This window comes from Erpetoichthys calabaricus, chromosome 16 (genome assembly GCF_900747795.2).
Source record: "Erpetoichthys calabaricus chromosome 16, fErpCal1.3, whole genome shotgun sequence".
Lineage (NCBI taxonomy): Eukaryota > Metazoa > Chordata > Cladistia > Polypteriformes > Polypteridae > Erpetoichthys > Erpetoichthys calabaricus.
Window position 1 is genome coordinate 69,967,490 of NC_041409.2, and position 21,174 is coordinate 69,988,663.

The 21,174-nt window shown below is 41.1% G+C and overlaps 1 protein-coding gene across 1 annotated transcript in view; it reads left to right on the forward strand.

Moving 5' to 3' along the window:
- The window catches only part of LOC114666618 (cytosolic phospholipase A2 zeta-like), a 50,659-nt gene that overhangs the window by 21,362 nt on the left and 8,123 nt on the right, over positions 1-21,174 (forward strand). Inside the window, exons 10-16 of the mRNA XM_028821540.2 lie at positions 1,460-1,497; positions 4,641-4,776; positions 5,204-5,340; positions 6,030-6,252; positions 10,765-10,882; positions 17,991-18,128; positions 20,260-20,367. Of these exons, the coding sequence (XP_028677373.1) occupies positions 1,460-1,497; positions 4,641-4,776; positions 5,204-5,340; positions 6,030-6,252; positions 10,765-10,882; positions 17,991-18,128; positions 20,260-20,367 (898 nt within the window). The remainder of the gene's footprint in view (positions 1-1,459; positions 1,498-4,640; positions 4,777-5,203; positions 5,341-6,029; positions 6,253-10,764; positions 10,883-17,990; positions 18,129-20,259; positions 20,368-21,174) is intronic.

A 21,174-nucleotide genomic window follows, 5' to 3' on the forward strand; every position in this document is an offset into this window, starting at 1 on the left:
ATCAACACTACGTATAACTGCCCGTGATTGAATTTCGTTTCTTTCTCTCTTTTAAATAAAACGACTTTTTCGAATGTTTGGTTCTGAGATTTGTTAATTGTCTTTGCAAAAGCTATTCTAACTGGAAACTGTTAACGTTTTAATACGAATGGCATATCAAGATCTCCTTTGTTGTCTAATGTTATCCGTAGCAGATGTACTACATTACTTTTCTTGGATACATCCTTCTTTCTCCAGTAATTTGTGTATTGTAAGACCGGACGTTGTTAACGGTTGTAGATATTCTTCGGGATATTGTAAGTTGTTGTTTTCACCTTCTGCACGATCACCACCAACTGTTTCAGCATAGTCTATTGATACACATTTAATCAATTTGCAGTGTAACCGATCAACATTTTTGTACGCATTTAACCAATTTGCCATATTATCGATCGTCATTTTTAGCGTTAATTCATTTGACTCCCTCATTTTTTGGTGCTAGAGGGCCGTGGTCTTGTTTGAAAATGTTTGAGAGGATGGCGTGACTTTAAAAAATCTCAAAGCAAAAATTTTGTCTTGTTGGACTTGCAAAGATTCATCTCCAAAAAGTCTTGTCGCATCGAAGGATTTTTTTTATATAATAAGGGAGATAAGGAGATGTTTCACTATATGGAAAAAATAAAGTTGAAGAAAAGAAAACCCTCACCTCACAGCGGCTATCACAGAAATGAGAGTGTGCCCAATCTCACCTGCTTTTCCTTTCTTTTGGAAAATTCCATTTACATGGCAAGGGTGTTGGTGTTGATTACCTCTCAGTTCTGCAATGGTACTGTTTCCCACTAAAATAAAATAGAGATGATACTTAAACAAAATATCCCTGGGCTTTTATTAACCCTTGCAATCTAATAAAAATAAGGAAAAATTATATCTCCTGGATGTCCATAAATTAGGGATAGGGTTAGGGAGGCTAATTAACCTATATTACATATACAACATAAACAGTGATTGTCTTTATTTGACCCCACCAATTTCTGTTATTTGGGATCTAGCAACAGCAAATGTGGGTTTGATTATTTATTTATTTATTTTTTTAATAACCCCTCCTGGTTTTTGGAAGTGCAGGTTGCCATTGAATTCTGTTGATGGATGTATTTTGCTCATACTTGCTAAAGCGCATCACTAGTCAAGAGACATGGAGGTTGGTCCTGCCTTAATGAGGCCTGGTGACATTAAATGTGTGTCTCTGTATCCGTTTTAGCTCATTCTGGATTTTTCCGTTCTTTCTCCATACGTTCCATTTTGAGTAATTGCCAATTATTTTTGAAAGCTTGCTGAGATGCACATCTTCCCAGCCTGGCACTGACGTGAATGGAATTACATTATTTATTTTTTTTCTGAGCATCACATATATCACTTGCATTTATACCTGCTGCTATATATTGTTGTGTCTTGTCTGAGGAATGTTTCATTTTTTTTGCAGGATAAAGATGTAGACTTGAAGCTGAAGGCAAGAGACAGGTAATCATTTTGCTTGTGTTTGTTTGCGTATGATGCACTACATACCTGCTCAATAATAATAATGATAACAAATGCATAATAATAAATATCTCTACCCATGTTAGTGCACCTCATTTTTCGAAATATTTACCTTTTCATCCACCTCAATTTAATTTGAGGGTCTTGTAGTATGTGGACAGAAAAGATGAACGGTGGTAAAGGCTGCTAGTGGCATAGTCTTCAATGTTACTGGCTAGTTGAGAAGAAGGTCATTCTTGCAAAATAAACAAGGGCATGGTGGAAGTTGGAAGGAACAGTAATGAGGTCAACAAACCCAAGTGTAAAACTGTTAGGCAAAGTCTCAAGGAGGCAAAACAACAAGTAGAAGGGGAAGGAAAAGATGCCTCTGTAGACAGCCGCAAGAAAATGTCACAGTGTGGGACCCGAGTACCCTTGAGAAGCAGAATGTTGGTAATCCCCAGAGACCTGTTTAAACAGTCAGCTGATGGAAATGAGGTGATGGGAGCGAACGCTGAAGAAATGCCACAAGTCGGTGGGAAAAGGGTCCTGGCTTAGGACAGTACAACATCACCACATCTACTCCCAGACCAGCAGGCACCTCAGGACTTTAGGTTTAAGGGCTTTGCAGTGCAAGGGGATCGGTTAAGGGTGTGTAGTGGGCCTCTCTCGGCATAAGAGTCATTTGATAGATTGAATCGGTATCTCCCACCGTAGTAACACCTTCTAGGCCGCTGCCTACTCTTAGTCATACAACTGCAGGAGTGATACACCCCAGAATACTTTGTGAGGTGTTAACAGCAACTAGATTGAAGTGAAGTGATTTAATTTGAATGGTTTTATACATGCAGTAGAACTGGTGATAAGTTGTACAACTGTGGACGTGTACAGTATGTGTATTTACCTGCCTACATCCTGTATGTGTTTTGACTTATTTTGCACGCCCAACCTGCCTGAAAAGGGGTCTCTTTTTGAACTGCCTTTCCCAAGGTTTCTTCCATTTTTTCCCTAGAAGGGTTTTTTTGGGAGTTTTTCCTTGTCTTCTTAGAGAGTCAAGGCTGGGGGGGCTGTCAAAAGGCAGGACCTGTTAAAGCCCATTGTGGCACTTCTTGTGTGATTTTTGGGCTATACAAAAATAAATTGTATCGTATTGTATGTTTGTGTTTTTAACTGTTAACTATGAGAGGGCACATCAAAAGGTAAAGGCAGTTTGAAAATTATGCGGTAACTGCAACATATAGAATTTGAAGCAATACAACACATTTCTGGTGGCTTGTGGGTAGTCTGAGCATGAACAGCACAGCACTCTGCTGTTAGTCTCATTGAAGCCAAGGGCAAATGAACATGGGTGCTCCACTGCAGGATTGCACCATTGCTGAACAAAACACCTCAGTGAGATTTCTTTGGGCAGAGGGAGTGAAACTTGCTGAATTTCGCCAACAAATGTTGGCTTAGTACAGAAGTGAAAACTGCAGAACTCAATGAAATATTTATGAATCGGTAGAAAGATATAAAACGGGAAGAAATGGTGTAACCAACAAAGGTCAATCTGGTTGACCATCAACGTCATGGACACAAGCCGACATTGACATGGTGAATGCCTTCATCAGAGAAGAGAGACAGATTATATCATCCACTATTGCTGCCCATTTAAGTTTCAGCTACAGATCAGTACATGCCATAGTGCGTGATGTTGGCACAAGATGGGCACCCAAACAGCTTACTGATCTGCACAAGCCAACATCCTTCTGTGAATTTCAGCAGGTTTCACTTTCTCTACCCAAGGAAATCTCACTAAGGCACATTGTTTAATGATGGTGCAATCCCACAGCAGAGCATCCATGGTCATTTAACGTTGACTTCAACTAAACTAACGGCAGTGCACTGCGATGTGCATGTTCCGACTACCCATAGGCCATCATGAATGTGTTGAATTGTGACAGCTTCTATCCATTGTGGTTATTTTTTATTGATACACTTTATTAATCCCCGAAGGGAAACTGTCTTTTCATGTGATCTTTTGGAGGTCCGAGCACAGGGCCCTGGAGCAATTTTCATGTTAAGGGCCTTGCTCAAAGGCCCAAAGGAGTAGGTTACCATGTAATTTCCAAATTGCCTTTAGTTTTTAAATGACCCTCATACATTGTATTTGTAATATGTGTATTGTGTGCGGAGTTCATAAGGGAAAGTGTACATTATAAGAATAAATTGAACTGATTGCTGTAAAGTACTAGAATGGTGGTTTCCAAGTCCAGTCCTCTGCAACTCCTGTGGCTGCAGATTTTTGTTCCAGAAGTTTAACATTCAACAAGTAGTTTTACCACAAATTGACCTCATTGTTTAATTGACAGAACATTTTTTCTGCCTTTAGAAAGAACTAGTAGTATAAGTTTTACATTTGTAAGAAATTCAGAAATAGTTTGTAGTTCTTCACTCTTTGTAGTTTCATGGAAAATGCTTTCCTTTACACACTGAGCCTAAACCTTAGGTTCTTTGCTATATGGGGGTATACAGTACACTCCAAGCTGTAGTACAAGGGCGAGTCAAGCTAAAGTTAGAAAATGGGATTTATCATTAAATGGAATGACCCTTAACAAGACTGATAATGTCATTTCTCAATGTAGTCTCCTTCCTTCTCGATGCACTTGTGCCACCTGTCTGGAAATGCCTGGATTCCAGCAGAATAAAAGGTTTTGTCTTGTCCTCCCAACCACTCGTGCACCGCTTTCTTCACGTCGCCCTCTGTCTTGAATCACCCAAAAAGGTGGAAATCGCCAAATCTGGCGAATAAGAAGGATGTGGCAATACCTCAAAGTTTAGTTTCTCTAAACAAGCCTTGGTGTTCTTAGCAGTGTGTCATTGCAGCAATAGGACTCCTTGAGACATCAGTCCCCGCCGCTTGGATTGAATAGCAGGGTTCACATTTGTCTCCAGCAAGTCACAGTAACTTGCACTAGTGACTGTAGTAACACTCGGCATTTAGTGTTCGACAATAACTCGGGTGCACGAGTGGTGGCGAGGACAATAAAAGTCTAATATGAAGTTTGTAGGAAAAGTTCAAATAAAACCCAAGAAAAAAAAAACTGCTAAATTTGCTATCGGTGCACTGTGGTCAGGATTCAACTTATCCTGCTCTCCATCTGCAGCTCAGAGGACCTTGATGTTCGGCTGAGTTTTGATCTCTCAAGGCAGGAGAAGGAATTTCTGCTGCAACGTCAGAAGTTGGTGTCTGAGGCATTTCAGAAAGCTCTGCACTTGGACTCCTCTCTCAAGTCTGATGAGGTAACAAAGCTTCAGATTTTGCATGGTACTCAAACAAGGTTGCTCACACTGCAAATGTGTGCTGTTTTTAGTTGAAAAATATTTCAAATGATACCCCCTGATAATGTACTACAGTGTTAGGCTGAACAGACTCCACCTGTGGTGTATTGGTAGTTCTGTGTTGCCTGATTCACACGCGCCTCTCTTCTAAAACTCTCCAAGAGCCTATTCCTTTGATAGCTTAGCAATTCTACCCTGTGTATGGATGGAGAATAAGATGGCAAGATTCTAGCTATTTCACAAGTCTATAGCACTACTTTAAACTTTGGATTTAACATCATAAAAAATAATTATGACACTTCATGGGACGTAGTGATTAAGTAGTCAAGTTGACAAGAATTGTGCATAGTGATTTTTTATTTTATTTTTTTTCTTTTTCTTCTTCTAGGTTCCGGTTGTAGCAGTAGTGGGGTCGGGCGGTGGCGTTAGAGCTATGACTTGCTTGTATGGATCTTTATTGGGACTGCAGATGCTGAATTTGATTGATACAGTTACTTACATTGCTGGCGTCTCCGGTTCTACCTGGTGGGTGGCTTGTTTCAAGGTACTGTGACCATTTTAAAGGAGACGGTGCACACCAGTTGTCTGTCACCTCTTATCGTTTCATGATTTCTGCAGGTCTTATTTTCAAGCCCACAGTAGTTTTTTTTTTTAATTATTTTTTTAACACTATTCATAAATGTTGGGCTGACTTGACAGAGCTTGATAATTTTCTAACCTTGGCCATAGTCCTATTATTTTAAGAGTACAATTGGCAGGCTGTGCGCTGTACTGGCTAAGGCTTTGAACTTTAAACCCAATGCCGCATTGGCTGTGATCCAATTATATGTAAACAATGGTAATGAATACTGGGCTTGTAAGGCAGATTGCTTAAAGGTGTCGGTCAAATATAAAACAGAAGCAGTGGTAGGAGACAGCTGGTATCGAGTACCTTCTATATGGTTAACGTCTAGTCGCAGTCCCACTTTATTTTCCCCAAGAGATCAATTTTTCACCTAGTCACTGGACTATAGCAAAGCATTTGTGCTGAGCCTTGGTGCCAAACGATTCTTATTATTTTATGAATGACTCTCACAAAGTTTAGGGTGCCCTCCATATTCTCCATTGGGATAGCGAACTAATAACCTAACAAATGGACTATGAAGCTGTTTATGACATGTAAGGTTAGCACTTCTTGTATGTTGTTGACTCTTCCCTCCTCTCCTTCTACTCAGGTGTATGTCCAGCCTTTACGCAGAACCAGACTGGTCCCATCAAAATCTTCAGCCTCTGATCGACCGCACCCAAGCACAGATCACCAAGTCTCAGGCGCACATGTTCTCTGTGCCTCAGCTGCTGTATTACTGCCATGAGCTGAAGAAGAGGTCAAAGGAAGGACAGGCCATTTCTTTGATTGACCTGTGGGGTCTTGTCATTGAGTATATCATCCATGGAAAGGTGCTTATCCTCGGGTCAGGTAACATCAGGTCAGATGCCAATGATAAATGGCAGTTGTGATCATAAAGAAATGGTGGTCTGAACACAAGTGAATATGTCGACCCGCAGTGAGTTGCAGGGTCTGGTATGTTTGTTGCACACATACCTCCTCTCCTAGATTTGTAAAGACAGATCTGTACGCAGCCTTTCATGCTTCAGGATTGCTAAAAAGAAGTACGTGCAATGATCAGTGCCTCATACCATTACCTATTTTGGGTTAAATTTAAAATGATATGGCCAACCTTACCTGAGTTGTGCCTCCAGAGATCCATTACAGCTGCAAAGTCAGCTCAGTGTGTATACATTTGGATTATACTCACTTTAGTGCTGCACCTACTGGCCATTTCCAAATGAATGGACAACTGTTTTCAGACAACTATCTTCAGGATAGAAAGGTCCAGCCTTGGTTTATTACAACCTGCTTGACCTAATGGGGACCTGGGGCCTCATGTATAAACGGTGCGTATGCACATTAATGTTGCTTACAAACGTTTCCACGCTCAAATCGCGATGTATAAAACCTAAACTTGACGTAAAGCCGCGCACATTTCCACGGTACCTCATACCCTGGCGTACGCAATTTCTCCGCTCAGTTTTGCAGACTGGCGGCACCCAGCGTCAAAGCAGTGCTACTGTTCCTGTGTGGTCACCCTTTCTTTCTTAGACCCATATTCCTGATGCGGCTTTATAAATACACTGAAACTAACTGCATATTGTTTATTAGTGTAATGCATCTGATTGTAATTAACCTGTAGCAATATAATGGTCCAGGGAATAGCCATAGTATTCCAAATACCATAACTGCTTTAGCGTTGTTACTCTCACTGCATCTTGTTCTTCTTTTTGCTGCTCCCGTTAAGGGTTGCCACAGCGGATCATCTTTTTCCATATTACTCTCATTGCACCACTTGGAGTATTTATATCACTGTATCCGAGTGGGGAATCACAGCAGCAGCTGATCGGAAAGAGAATTATCGGTATACAGTTTCAAGCACACACTACCTCAGCCACGACAAAACGCGTCAAAGTCTTTCCTGTACGGACCTTGCGTTTCAGAAACGGTGTCATCCCAAGAACTATAAACGCACTCAATCAAGTGCTCCTTGTAGAACTGTTTGTACTTATAAGTACAATTACCCCACTGTAAACTTGCACTACAGTTATAATATTGCACAACCTGCGCCACTTTATAAAGCGCGTATGATGACGATATAATTAAGATGAAATGCAGCAAAATATGTTGCTTATAGGATACAGATAAAACTTTAACTTCATTTAAATAATCTATATTGTTAATAATTAAACATGTGAGGACACGGTGCCGCAGCGCTAGCTAGTTCACGGATAGCTCCTGCCTTGCGCTGTATTATTGCTGGTGCTGACGTGACACTGGAAGGATAGACGAATAGAATAATTAAACATGTACTACGAAGATATTTCAATGTTTCTTAAAAGTTTTGAAGAATTGGCGTTCTAAGCTTACAGATGGCTTAACGTCTATTACAGAGCTGATTGTGTGGCGATTGGGTATTTGGAGAAAGAAAAGTAAGGACAGGAATTGGAGGTTAGTACATTTAAAAGAGACAGTACTTCTGTAATAAATTATTTCATCGAAGGTCGCACATAGCGCAGCAAGCCTCTTGCGTGAGATATGAACAATCACTGCGCCACCGTGTTCCCATGTTTAATAACATGCTTTCATTCCTATCATCATGAAAAAGATATCACGTATACATCTCAGTATTTTAATTATTCAGAGAGCTGTAATATCACGAATGTAATGGATTCTGTGTCCTGTCGGAGAAAGAGAGAGAAGGGAAGCACGTAGTGATTCACACACACAGAGCACATAGAAGATCAAACACAGAACAAAGCATTTAACGTGCTACTTGAGAAACTAGTAAAATAAACGATTTTAAGATGAAGTTTATGATGTTCTACTTTAATGACAAAATAAACTACGTGATTAAAGTGGAAATTTCGAGATTAAAGTTGACATTTCGTGCTTTTTTCCCCACTGGGTGCCTATTTTTTTTCTCTGTACCCTAATAAGCTTTCATATGACACTCAGACGGTGGGCTACAACTTGCCTTTTCACGGCGACTTTGATATGTGATTTCTTTTTTATTTCGGGCACTGTGCGACTTTGTGAACTTGAGCTTTCGAGTTTCTCTGACACTCTGTCACTCGATCAACTTTCTTTTGTTGATTATACCACTGTTTAAACCAACAAATAGTACGTTTTTCCTTTGCCTCCACTTGGTATTCGCTGATATTCTTATTTTCCCCTGTGCTTTTCTCATTGTCTTTTTACAGAAGGCTATTTATATTGATTTGCATATTCAAAGCGGTGTAATTCTGGGAGGAGTTGGGGCGGGACAGAAGGCGCGTGCACGTTCGTTACTTTTCACACTGATCGGGATTTATGTAGTGGAAGAACGTGAAAGTTTGCATGCGTACAGATTCCTGCATCTGAATTTTTCTGTACGTACGCACATTCCCGCTTTTGTGCTTACGCCATGTTATAGTGTGAGTTCTACGCACGTCGTTATACATGAGGCCCCTGGCCCATACGGGGTACTGCTCTGGGGTTGAATTTTGAAAAATAAGGAATACTCAATAGAAGAGCTTGATTTGGGTGCAGAGAGCAAAATATAATTACAGATTTCACCTCCAACAAGAACAATGCAGACTGAGATCACCTTCTGGTTATTGATCACAGAACTCTTCGGGTAAGTGTTAGTCCTTCTGCTTTGTCCATGTGGTGCCTGGCAGCCATCAATGGAAAGTCTTTGAAAATCCTGCCAGTCTATTTTTTGCATATGCATTATAGTTGCATATCTTTAATAATAATAGTCACAGTGACAATAGGTTGCTCGATTAAGGTGTTGTCTCCAGTCTTTTGTTCCCAAACATTATTTTCCCCTACATGGGCTTTAAATCTTTGCCTAAGACTGTTTGGGTAGGATTTTTGCCAAACCCTTTTTTCTTTAATTGGGCTTTTAATTTGTTCCCCCACACTTCACCATGTCTACACCGTGATGAAATTATCTACCACACTTTGCTTGCTTTACAACATCTCTGCATCCTTTACTCATCTCGCTTATAAAATTAGCCCAGGCCATCTCATTTCTGTTAAAATCAGACGGTCCTGACAAATCGCCCCTACACAAATCACAAATGCATGCATGTCTCTGTGACGGTCATCTGATGGAATGTGTGCAACTTTGAACAGGGCTAACCACCACAAAGCAGACTCCGCACTGTATGGAACTTTTTTTTTTTTTTTTTTTAGCTTGAATGAAATCTCAAAAGAGCAAAACACCTTTAAGATTTGTCAGACATTTTTACAGCAGGTAGTGTGTGCCAAAGCACTGGCAGGTATGTTGTCAACCACAAGTTTTCAAGTTCAAATCCTAGCCATGACTAGCTGGGTGAGCATGTCACTTATCCTGTATGGCTGGAGCAAAGGCAGGTGATGTGCAAATTTTACAAACGTATCCTGATCTTGTGAGTCACCTTGGATAAATGTAAACATCCTTAAAGATACTTCTCTTTAATTAACACACTAAACATCCAAGACCAATCATGAACAAGTCATGATCAGGTCTGAATCATTTTGGAACTAATCACCTCTGGGGCACATTGTTGCCACCCAGCATGTGTGGCCTCCACTAATTTATTGTCATTACCCACGCTGCCTGTTCTGTGCTAGACTACATGTAGACCGATTTCATGTCACCGTCTTTTACTAATCTTAGCAGTAAATTTTAGGAGAAATGATAATTAAAGATAGCTAATAAAATTCAATTTACTGGGGTAGAGAAGGGAGAAAAAGCCGGGACCCTGGACACCAACAGTCAGCACACCGGGGTTCTTGTAAAATTTCATACTCTCGAGATTTGCTCCGAGTGGTGTCTGTGTTACTTTGTTTGGATCATTTCAGACTTAACTGTTTATTACTACTTCTTCTTTTGGCTGCTCCCGTTAGGGTTTGCCACCCGCAGATCATCTTCTTCCATATCTTTCGGTCCTCTGTATCTTGTTCTGTTACACCCATCATCTGCATGTCCTCTCACCACATCCATAAACCTTCTCTTAGGCCTTCCTCTTCTCCTCTTCCCTGGCAGCTCTATCCTTAGCATCCTTCTCCCAATATACTCCGCATCTCTCCTCTGCACGTGTCCAAACCAACGCAATCTCGCCTCTCTGACTTTGTCTCCCAACCGTACAACCTGAGCTGACCCTCTAATGTCCTCATTTCTGATCCTGCAGGGGTATTAAAATGGCTAGCCATAAAGTCTATAAGGCAATCCCCCACAGACTCCATCTGACAAGAAGTTTAAATCTGAAGCCAACGCTGGCCAACTTCAAGATAACAAATCTTCTGCCATTTATTTACCAGGAGCTACTCCCTATTTGATCCAAAACAGTTATTTTTATGTACCTCCCTGTTTTGTCTTTTATCTCCAGGAAAATGAAGCCACGCTGTCAGGCCAACAGGAGGCAATCGCCAAAGGGCAGAACCCTTATCCTATCTACACAGCCGTCAACATGAAGGAAGGATTCTTGAAAAACCAAAGTGTTGCTGGTAAGGTTTGTATGTTGTTGTTGTTTCACCTGTGGTTTCAGATTTCTTTTGCTGTCAAACAGTGCAGTGATATAAGCAGCTCAGGATCTTGATCAGGGGGTCCTCGTCTTAGGGTTGTGTTGAAAAATCTTTAGGTGACTCCCATGTTACATTTAAATATCAAATCATTGTGACCAGCGAAGTCCAGAATGGATTATTATTTATGAATGACTCATGAAAGCCATGTTGGATATACAGTATGAGAGACCCTAAGAGAGAAAAGTGACAGAAGTGCTTCAAGTAAAGCGGTTTGCAGGGGGACGGGGGGCAGCATCCATTGACATATGCGGACAAGGCAGACATTTATTAGTTCAAGTTAAACCTCCTTGCGCTTTTTATATTAAGATTGTTGGGGTGCTAAGTTAATTTGGCAGCAGGCTCTAAAGATGAAATGTAACGCAAGGAATTTTTACATTTATAATAAAGAATGTCCGCTCTTTAGTTCCTTGAAGACCATGTGATTCTGGGCAGATTTTTTTTTTTAGCAATCTGGATGTGCTCAGTGGTTGGATTGAATTCAGTTTGCTTATGTCTGGCCAAGGAGGAGATTGTTCCGGCTAAGCCGATTCGCCTTCGTTTTCTGAAAATGTGATTTATAGATCCTATTCTCACATTATGTAATGGTGCATTATAATGGAGATGCCACTGATGGTAAAATTTTACACCAATATCTCTGCTGTAGGCAAAGGGAAATGCTAAGAAATAATTTTACTTCTGAAAAGGTTACAGAACCATGTGTAATGACAAAGGCATTTCATTTCACGCACATCAATTGCCATTTCTGGTATTTTTATCCGTACGGTTCTCCTGCTGCATCTTATGGACACTAAGAGATTACAATGGCTCCATTGTTACTGTTCTGCAGCAAGGCCCCTCTAATGAAATGACCAGTGCACCCAGCTCACTGCACTATGTGAGATTATTACCATTTAGTGCTTTAGACCTTTTGACCTCTAAATGTTAACTGTTCCAGAAATGGAATATTAGATTTACAGTAATCCCTCCTCCTTCACGGGGGTTGCGTTCCAGAGCCACCCGCGAAATAAGAAAATCCGCGAAGTAGAAACCATATGTTTATATGGTTATTTTTATATTGTCCTGCTTGGGTCACAGATTTGCGCAGAAACACAGGAGGTTGTAGAGAGACAGGAACGTTATTCAAACACTGCAAACAAACATTTGTCTCTTTTTCAAAAGTTTAAACTGTGCTCCATGACAAGACAGAGATGACAGTTCTGTCTCACAATTAAAAGAATGTAAACATATCTTCCCCTTCAAAGGAGTGCGTGTCAGGAGCAGATCATGTCACAGAGATAGAGAGAGACAAAAGCAAACAAATCAATGGTGCTGTTTTGCTTTTAAGTATGCGAAGCACCGCGGCACAAAGCTGTTGAAGGCGGCAGCTCACACCCCCTCCGTCAGGAGCAGAGAGAGAGAGAGAGAGAGAGAGAGAGACAGAGAGAGAGTTTGTTTTTCAAGCAAAAATCAATACGTGCCCTTCGAGCTGACATGCAGCTGCACAAAAGATAGCCACGTGAAGATAATCTTTCAGCATTTTTAGACGAGCGTCCGTATCGTCTAGGTGTGCGAACAGCCCCCCTGCTCAATCCCCCTACGTCAGGATCAGAGAAAGTCAGCGCAAGAGAAAGAGAAAAGTAAGCCGGGTAGCTTCTCAGCCATCTGCCAATAGCGTCCCTTGTATGAAATCAACTGGGCAAACCAACTGAGGAAGCATGTACCAGAAATTAAAAGACCCATTGTCCGCAGAAACCCGCGAAGCAGCGAAAAATCCGCGATATATATTTAAATATGCTTGCATATAAAATCCGCGATGGAGTGAAGCCGCGAAAGGCGAAGCGTGATATAGCGAGGGATTACTGTATTTCTTCAAGTTCTGCTGCTTTGATACTGTGATGTTTAAAACTGTTAGAAAGGTAAAAACAGCAACATCAATTTTACAAAGCTCTTACTCCATTAAACAAAAGCTATCTCACTAATGTACAAAACTATTACGACAAGCATAAACGTTAACATTATACAACAAACGGTAAGAACTCCGTGGCTGTGGTGAAGAGGAATCTCGTTCTGTAGACAGACAGACATTGATCAGCGTGGCATGCAAACCATCAGTTGACCAAATTGCCTGGTGAGTGTCCAAGATGTTGTATAAAATGACTGCACTCCTCCAAGTCTCTGATCATCTGTACCTGTGATCCTCTGAGGAGCTGCACAGTTTTTCAAAGTTCTGCCTTCATTGTCCGGCTGTGCTGATTCTGGATCCTCTTTATCAATAATGATTTTAAATGCGGCCATTGTCCAGTCAAGGTCTTAACTTTGTTGTGTGTATCTGTAAGAGAGAACTGAAGCAAATCCCCGTTATATTCCCTTCTACATTGGGTTGATGTGTAGTAGTGGTGGGCTGGCTAATAAAATAGCAGAAAAACTACATATGCTGCTGATGGGTGTCGTGCCGAAAGGAGATCGCATTAAGAAAGGCATAGAAACCACCGTTCTGATATTCTGTAGGCAATCCTGTGCATTTTCAAATGTACATTTAGTCATCGTGTATGTATTGACATAAGAAACTGTATCCTTTGAATCCACTTCCCAAGCCTTTATTACCTGCAACACTTTCAGACTATTCAATTTCCTGTCTGTGCAAACAAATCTGCTTCTTTACGCGCATTCATTACGTATGCAGTCTTTGTTGTTCCTGAGAACTCCACAGTGCTCTGTGTCTGCACTCCATGAAGTGTGCTGTACAAAAAAACTCCAACCCAATCGAACTGAAGACGACTTCCTCTCACCTGCAGAAGGCTTCAGTTCTCGAGGTTCTCATTCAAGCTGTAGACCTGCGATTTGCTGGTCCATCTTACACTTCATATAACCAGTTTGCCACACTTCTTCATACTTTCACCTCATCACTCCACATTTTTTCATTACAAGACTCTCTGATGTTATCATTGCTGTCCTCCGTCATTTCTGCCTTTCTTCTTAAGAAGCAGGAGTGTCACAGTTTATTACACCAGCATAGCAACAGTGGCATTTTCCGTTTCTGTCATCAGCATCTCCAGAGCGGTCATGTTGTATGACACTGGTGCGTAGAGTTAAGTGCCACTATGCAGTAGTGTAAATGTTATTCTGGTCCTAATGGTGTCAAGAGCACTTCACTGTTTACTTGTCACTGCCCTTTTCGGAGATCTTGTAATGGGATCAGTGTCTGTGTTGTTTTTTTTTACCTCTTACCTATATTTCGATGAATGTTCACTAACCTTATCCATGAACCTTTGCTGTATAATAGACGTGTATTTCATTCTAGTTTGTGTTAATTCAGATCTCTAGGATTCCTGCACAATTCTGGCAGCATGCCATTTGTTTTTACCACTGTCACCTCTTCACTTATTTCCAGTCTTTCAGGTTTCTTACAAAATGACAAAAGCATTTTGTGCAATGCTAGAATAACCAGAATTCTTGCTGTTTCCAGTTTAAGCTGATCTGTGGCCTTCACTTCTGTCTTCACTCTGAAATATAACTGCAAATGCATTCTTTGTCTCTCTTGTGAAGCCTGTCAGATTCTTGTCAATAATCGCACATTTCATCTGACCCCTTTGTCAGTGACGGTACATTGTGAGCTATGGGTGCCATTAGTCCAGAGGTAACTGCTGCTATAAATACCCCCATTAGAACATGATTTGAGCGTGACCTTTTCCCCCAGAGTTTTCCTTTCCTGGTAGTCTTAAATGAAGTCCACATTCTTTACTTTCTACTTTATGTTGGTTCATCCAACCCGTAGGATTGTATTCCCTTTGTAAAAGTTAAGGGTAACATTTCCCAGTCTTTTTAATTTCACATTCTCATCATTGTCATGAAGTCATTCATCTTTTCATTAAAAGTATGGGACATCTGGCCTAGCCGCTATTAAAGAATTCACAATTTTGCTTGTCGTCTTTTTCCTTTATCTCCAGGTATTTGAGAAGTAACAGTTGACAGACATTTCTCCATCTCGTCTTGATATTTTTTGTAGTTTTAGCTTTGTCAGTGATGTTTTTTGTTATTTTTTACAGTGTGGCTATGCTCTCAATCTCACTTCCATGACATCAATAACAAATGGTTCCCATCATCAATTAATAAAATCTTATCAAAAGCACCCACGATTTTATTTTGCGAGTGATGCATGAGAGACTTATTTTTTACTTTTTAGTACACTTTTTAACTGAATATAAGCATGTTTTTTTTTAAAGTATTTTTATATATAATTTATATATAATATTGTGGCGACTGGCTCGGACACAGGCAGGCAGACACGCTCATGTCACCCAACACATGTTTATTTACAATATGTACATGATTCTTATTGTGCTCACCAACCCCAAAGACCTGGCCATACAACAATGCCTTCTTCAGGCCGCCTCCTTGCTTTCCTCCCGACATCATCGCACTTCCTCCAGACTCTTGTCCATAACTGGAGGGAGGCGGCCCCTTTTATACACACCCAGATGTGCTCCAGGTGCTCCCCGGCAATCTTCCACCGGCACTCTCCAGTGTGGCTAAAGTGCCGGCTGCGTACCCGGAAGCACTCTGGGTGTTCCCTCTTTTTTTCCCCCCCAGCGCTGGGGTCCAGGGTCCCCAAGGCATCGGGGCACCCCCTGGCGGTGGCCACAGGCCCCTACAGGGTTGGGCTTCCAAGCTCTGTACCCGTGGTCCCTAACATAACCAGGGCGGATGCCCCCTCACGGTCTGGAGGAGGAAAGAGCCCTCCTCCTGTCGTCCTGGGCGTCCCAGCTAGAGATGAGCCCCATCCGGGTGCCACAATATATATAATATAATAATTATTCGTAAGTTTTTTCTAAAGGCTATATATCTCCAGACTTTACTATCAGTCCTATATTCTATTATTCTTTGTTCCAGTGGTATTATTCCTGCAATAAATACCATGCTGCTTTTAACTTTCTATGCTTTGTCTTAATGTCTAGAGTGACTGAAGTAATAAGTTAGATTTCTTTGAGCACCTGGTGCAGTCGGAGATTTGCCATTATCTCTGTGCTGTGAGGTTTATTAAGGCTGAGAGTGAGAGCTCCACTCAATAGTAGGGAACAGTACGTAAAGTAAGGTATTCTTGGCTGATAAATGGCCTATAGTCAAGAGTGTTTAAATGTATTCTTGTAGACCAAAAGTAATATTTAGGTCTGAGATATCGTTAAAACATGTTGCCAATAATAAGTAAGTCTCTTGAAGTGCTGAGAGCGTGACCGGCTGTGTTATTCCTAAAGCATTTGTGTTGTTTTAAAGTGCCAGAGGTTACCCAGCTATGGGGCACTGTTGTGATTAGGTTCTGTGTGTGTGCGTATAGCTATGTATGTGTGTGTTAATCTTAAAGTGCAACAGTAGACCAACCCGGTAACGAACTTGACAAGTGTAAAGGGGTAAACAAACGATAACACACTTGCCTAAACTAAAGTGTTGCCAAAACATTTTATGAAGGACAAATGGAGCATCTCTTACTGTGGCGGACGCCCTGAGTATGGAAGGACCAGAAGAGAGTATTTGCAAGACCGTTTCTCCCCCCTACACCCCCAGACCAAGAGGAAGCTCAACCCTGCTGAGGCCCGTGGCCACCACCAGGGGGCGCATGGACTTTTACAGGGCCCTATTTGGCAGCACTTCCACCAATCCCATAAGCTAGTTGGGCACCTGAAGTCCTTCTGGGTGCCTTTTATAAAAGTAGCCAGTCACCACCACTCAAGGGCCTGAGTCGGGAGGAGGAGGAAGATGACGCTCTTCAGGAGGAGTGGGCCTGGGCTTGTGCTGGACTGTGCTTAAATAAACAAACCGTGTGCTGTGCAGCAAAGTCGTGTCCTGCCTGTCTGTATCGGGGATAGGGCGGCCGTACATGCCCTGGGCGTCGCGTTACTCATTTACTCTTCTGCAGCGAGACCTTAACAAAGGCTTCCTTTGGTGTTCATGACTCTCACAAAGCATCAGTAACGTGTTTATTCATCTGTGCACTGTGGACTAGTTAAAGAACTTCACTTTGAAACGGTCAGAAGTGGCTTAACTGAGACCTGTTTTTCTTGATATTGTACATCTCAGTATGAGATCTGTGAATGTTTCATATTCATAAGTTAGTTTTTCCAGAGTATGAAAAGTTCCTAATACTCCACACTGCACAGAGATGAATAACCGATTTCCGCATGCTTTATAGGCATAATTAAAACCAAATGAAGCCTTTATTAAGGTGTTATTATATAAAAGTCAATGAGTATTAGATGCATTTTTGCCATGCCTAAACTAAAGTGTTACTAACATTTCCTTTCTTATTTTTCTTCCTTTGGCTTGTCTGCAGCAGCCAATGCACATTTGTCTGAGGATTGGATCACGTATTTCGCTTTAGGAGTACACTATTGTTTTAAGTGATGGTTGACTGATTTTCTAAGGTGGCAGAATTTGTCCTTCTGCAGAAGATAAGCAGCCTTAAATGAAACTTGCTTCTGTGGAGCTTGTGTGTAATTTATAGCTTTCTGCAGGATTCAGCTTTAGATCCCATTTAGATTTGGTAAAACGTTTTATAGCAAAACTCTCTGTATTGCTGATCCCCTTGACATCACCGTAAACTAAAGGTTACAAGGAAATCTCTTCTTTCTAGCAAAGTGAGAATGTCACTGTTTATATGGCAATTTCTTGGGCTGTTCAGGAGGCCTTTTTGGATTCCTATCACAACTTAAATGTTGAAGTCCTGTAATGCTCTTTATTTTTCGGGTAGACTTTGACTTTTGGGTTCCAGTTTTTGTTGATCTCCAGATTCGGTGTGTTTGATCTTTTCGTCTATTCATCGGCCTTTAGAGTTCGGGCCTTATCTGATAAGAAGTGACACAGAGACTAAGGTGTGCAATCAGAATAAGCCAGCAAACTGCACCAGACGAGTGCTTTAGGCCGAGCACTACACACTGTGAACTGCTGGACTCCGGCCATTTTCTTTCTTTCTTTCCTTCCATCGGTGTTGAAGTCCTGCTCTACAGACATGTGACACAGCACTGCCATTTTCTCTTCACTACTCTTTTTCCCCCTACAGAATGGTGCGAGTTCACCCCCCATGAAGTTGGCTTCCCCAAGTATGGCGCCTTCATCCATTCTGAAGATTTTGGGGGCGAGTTCTACATGGGGCACCTGATTAAGAAGCATGCCGAGAGTCGGATTCCGTTCCTGCTGGGTAAGAGTTTGAGGGGGAGCCATGTTGAATGTTGTTGAGTGTAAACTAGATTAGCGCTCAGTGAATAATTAAAGCCCCATTCTGATAACTGTGTTAGTAACCTCACTTGGAGCGGCTCTGTCTGGTATCAAGGAGTGGCTGGAATGTTAACTGTTTGATGTTTTTAGAAATTACAACTCGCAAATTTTGAAGAAATTGAACCAGCAACAAGACTGCATGTTGATGTTTTGAAGAGTCAGTAGAAGGTGCGTGGAGTATAGACAGGTTCTCCATTTTAAAATTTATTTGTTACAAGGTGTGACAAACACATGTTGGGAAGACAGATTTGCTCCTAATTCTTGAAATTTAGTTTTATGGACAGGTCGTGGTTAAGATTTCACCTATACAGAGATTTGTACATTACTGCGAAGGAGGGTCCTGATTTGGTGGTTCTTGCCAGTTCTTGGTTAGTAGATTAACAAACTAGTTAAAGACAGGTAACTACCTTGCAAGGTACAACTTGTTAACATTTTCAGGGCACTTATACTGTACTAAAAGCCCCTAAAGGACATTTTTAAATGAACCCTCCAGTGTTAAATTTTAATTGTAGAGACCTGTATCGCTGTATCATTCCCACAGGACTCCTCTTAAATCTATGCTGTGAGGTTTCGAAACTCTTTTGGGACTCCGAAACACGGTAAAGAGCATCCTGAAGCACGATTGCCATGTCTGTGGAAGACAGCTTATTCATTGTTGGGGCAACTGCAGACCCCCCGGCGCTGCAGTGGCTCGCCATGAAAGCAAATCCGAGCCAATCGCAGTCACGTCAGCGCCTGTTGCCAATGGGTGATCCAAGGAACATTATAAATGCAGGGAACCGTATTACTTGGCCACTAACATGACCACGACCCTGCCTGATTGCTGTGTCTGTGTATAAGAGAGTGGTAGGTCCCGCTACAATAAATAACCGTGCTGTTCCTGTTTCAAGTTGAATAAAGCTGGTTTTGCTAAAGTACTGAGACTCGGCCTCGTGTTTTGGGGGGCAAGACAGGGACTCGCATGACAATGCCATAAGGGATGCCATTTTTGTATTGAATATTGGAATAAGCATTTGGGGAATAAAGGTTTTCAATTTTAGGATTTTAAGTGTATGTTCTTTCGGTTGCTGCATAAATTTGAATGCGTTTAATTAATTTGATTTTAAACTACAGAGGAGCCAGTGAGGATGCAGACAGTGAGACACAGTCATGTCACATCAAAAAATGTATCTACTGCATATTAGTGCGAAATTGCATGTTGGTGGATGGTGTTTAAAAAAATTTAGTTTTAAAGCTGATTAAAGTGGGGGAAAAAAGAATTAGATATGTGGCAGTGGTTTGCAGTGTACCTACTGAGGGTGGAAATTGACATTTCCTTGCTGCCGGATGGATTTAGCAAAAAAAAAAGCAATTGAGGTAGGCACCTCCATGTCCTTACTCAAGCTAAGCTGACATTAATAACAAACACAAAGGTGACCTACCAACTGAATGACCAAATAAAATATTGATTTTTGTCAGGATGTTCAACCACGTCACACTTTGTCTGTCAAAGGATTTAATGAATTTATGTTGCACTTGGTTGACACTTTGAAGCCTGAATGTTCAAGACTCAATATTTCATAATGTAGGATTTACATTTTGTGCCCTGGAATGCACTAGAGTTGGTTTTGTGCAAAAAGAGAATGCAAGTAGGATTAAAAATGAATAAATAAAACCTCTGCGACCCTTTAATTTGTTGAATTCATAACTTTTAAAGAGGACGAGGTGATTCTCTTTGGATACAATTCAGAATGGAATGGGAAGTGCTGAAGGGCATGTGGTCAGACCACTTATAATGACAGAGAGATGCAATTTATCCCAGTCCATTTTCTGAATTTATGATAAGCAAACCACTTTACGAGCATTTGGGCAAAGAGACCGTGAATACTGAGCTTTAGTAGATTTTAAGAGAAGCACAGACAAAATGGTTTGTATTCATTGCAAGCATAAAATGAACACACTCACACAAAACCTCGTATTGAGAAGACTGCTGGCCTCCGTGCCATGGACTGAGACGAGGACTGACCTTGTGGAGCTCCGAGGTGTGATTCATTGTCCTACCTTATTTTCCACAGGTTTATGGAGCAGCATCTTCTCAACTAACTTGGCTCAGGTGTGGAGCTCCTTGACTGGCTCTGTTCCTGACTGGCTTCAGTGGCTGACAGACACAGTGCTCAACCGAGGTATGTGAATACTCCTCTGGGCCTGGCTGCAGAGTACGCCATCTGAATTTTCTGATCTCCCGTATTTCAAGATATGCACTTTCTAAAAGTAATCATTCGTACTGGGTGTGTACAGAGATTTCCATGCCAAGAGCAAACAATTGGGTCATTGTGGCTGCCTCTTTGAAGAGGTGCTTTACCTAGCAGTTAGCTTATCTTCATTCAATTTAGAATATTTTTAACAATCCGCCTTTGTTAACTAGTCTCATGGCAGCAAGATTAGCATGAAATTCATTGTTGAAAATGAGGGTAGCACACTGCCTGCATGATAAGACAAAAAAAGGAAAAAATAAGAAAAAACATGGTGACTGGCAGAATTTTTTATATATGTGTGTATACTGTATACACACATTTTTTAATTTATTGATATAAATAATATATACACTAGCTGCATGTGGTCTTCAGGACAGAAAAAGCCAACCCAAAGACTCCATAGCAGTTTTACTATATTTGTGAACTTGGAGAAGCGTCGGCTAACTTTTAAGAATTACCCAGGGCTGAGCACGTGGACCCTCCTGTGCTTGCTGGCCCATTGGTTTTTGTAAGAAGACTCCTTAGCCGTATCGCTGGCAGATGAGTTTTATTAATCTTTGTCTCGAGAAAGTACAGTACTGTGCAAAAGTTTTAGGCAGGTGTGAAAAAATGCTGTAAACAAAGAATGCTTTCAGAAATATAAATAATGATTGTTTATTGTTATCAATTTACAAAATGCAAAGTGAGCAAAAAAAAAAGAAAAATCTAAATCAAATCAATATTTGGTGTTACTAC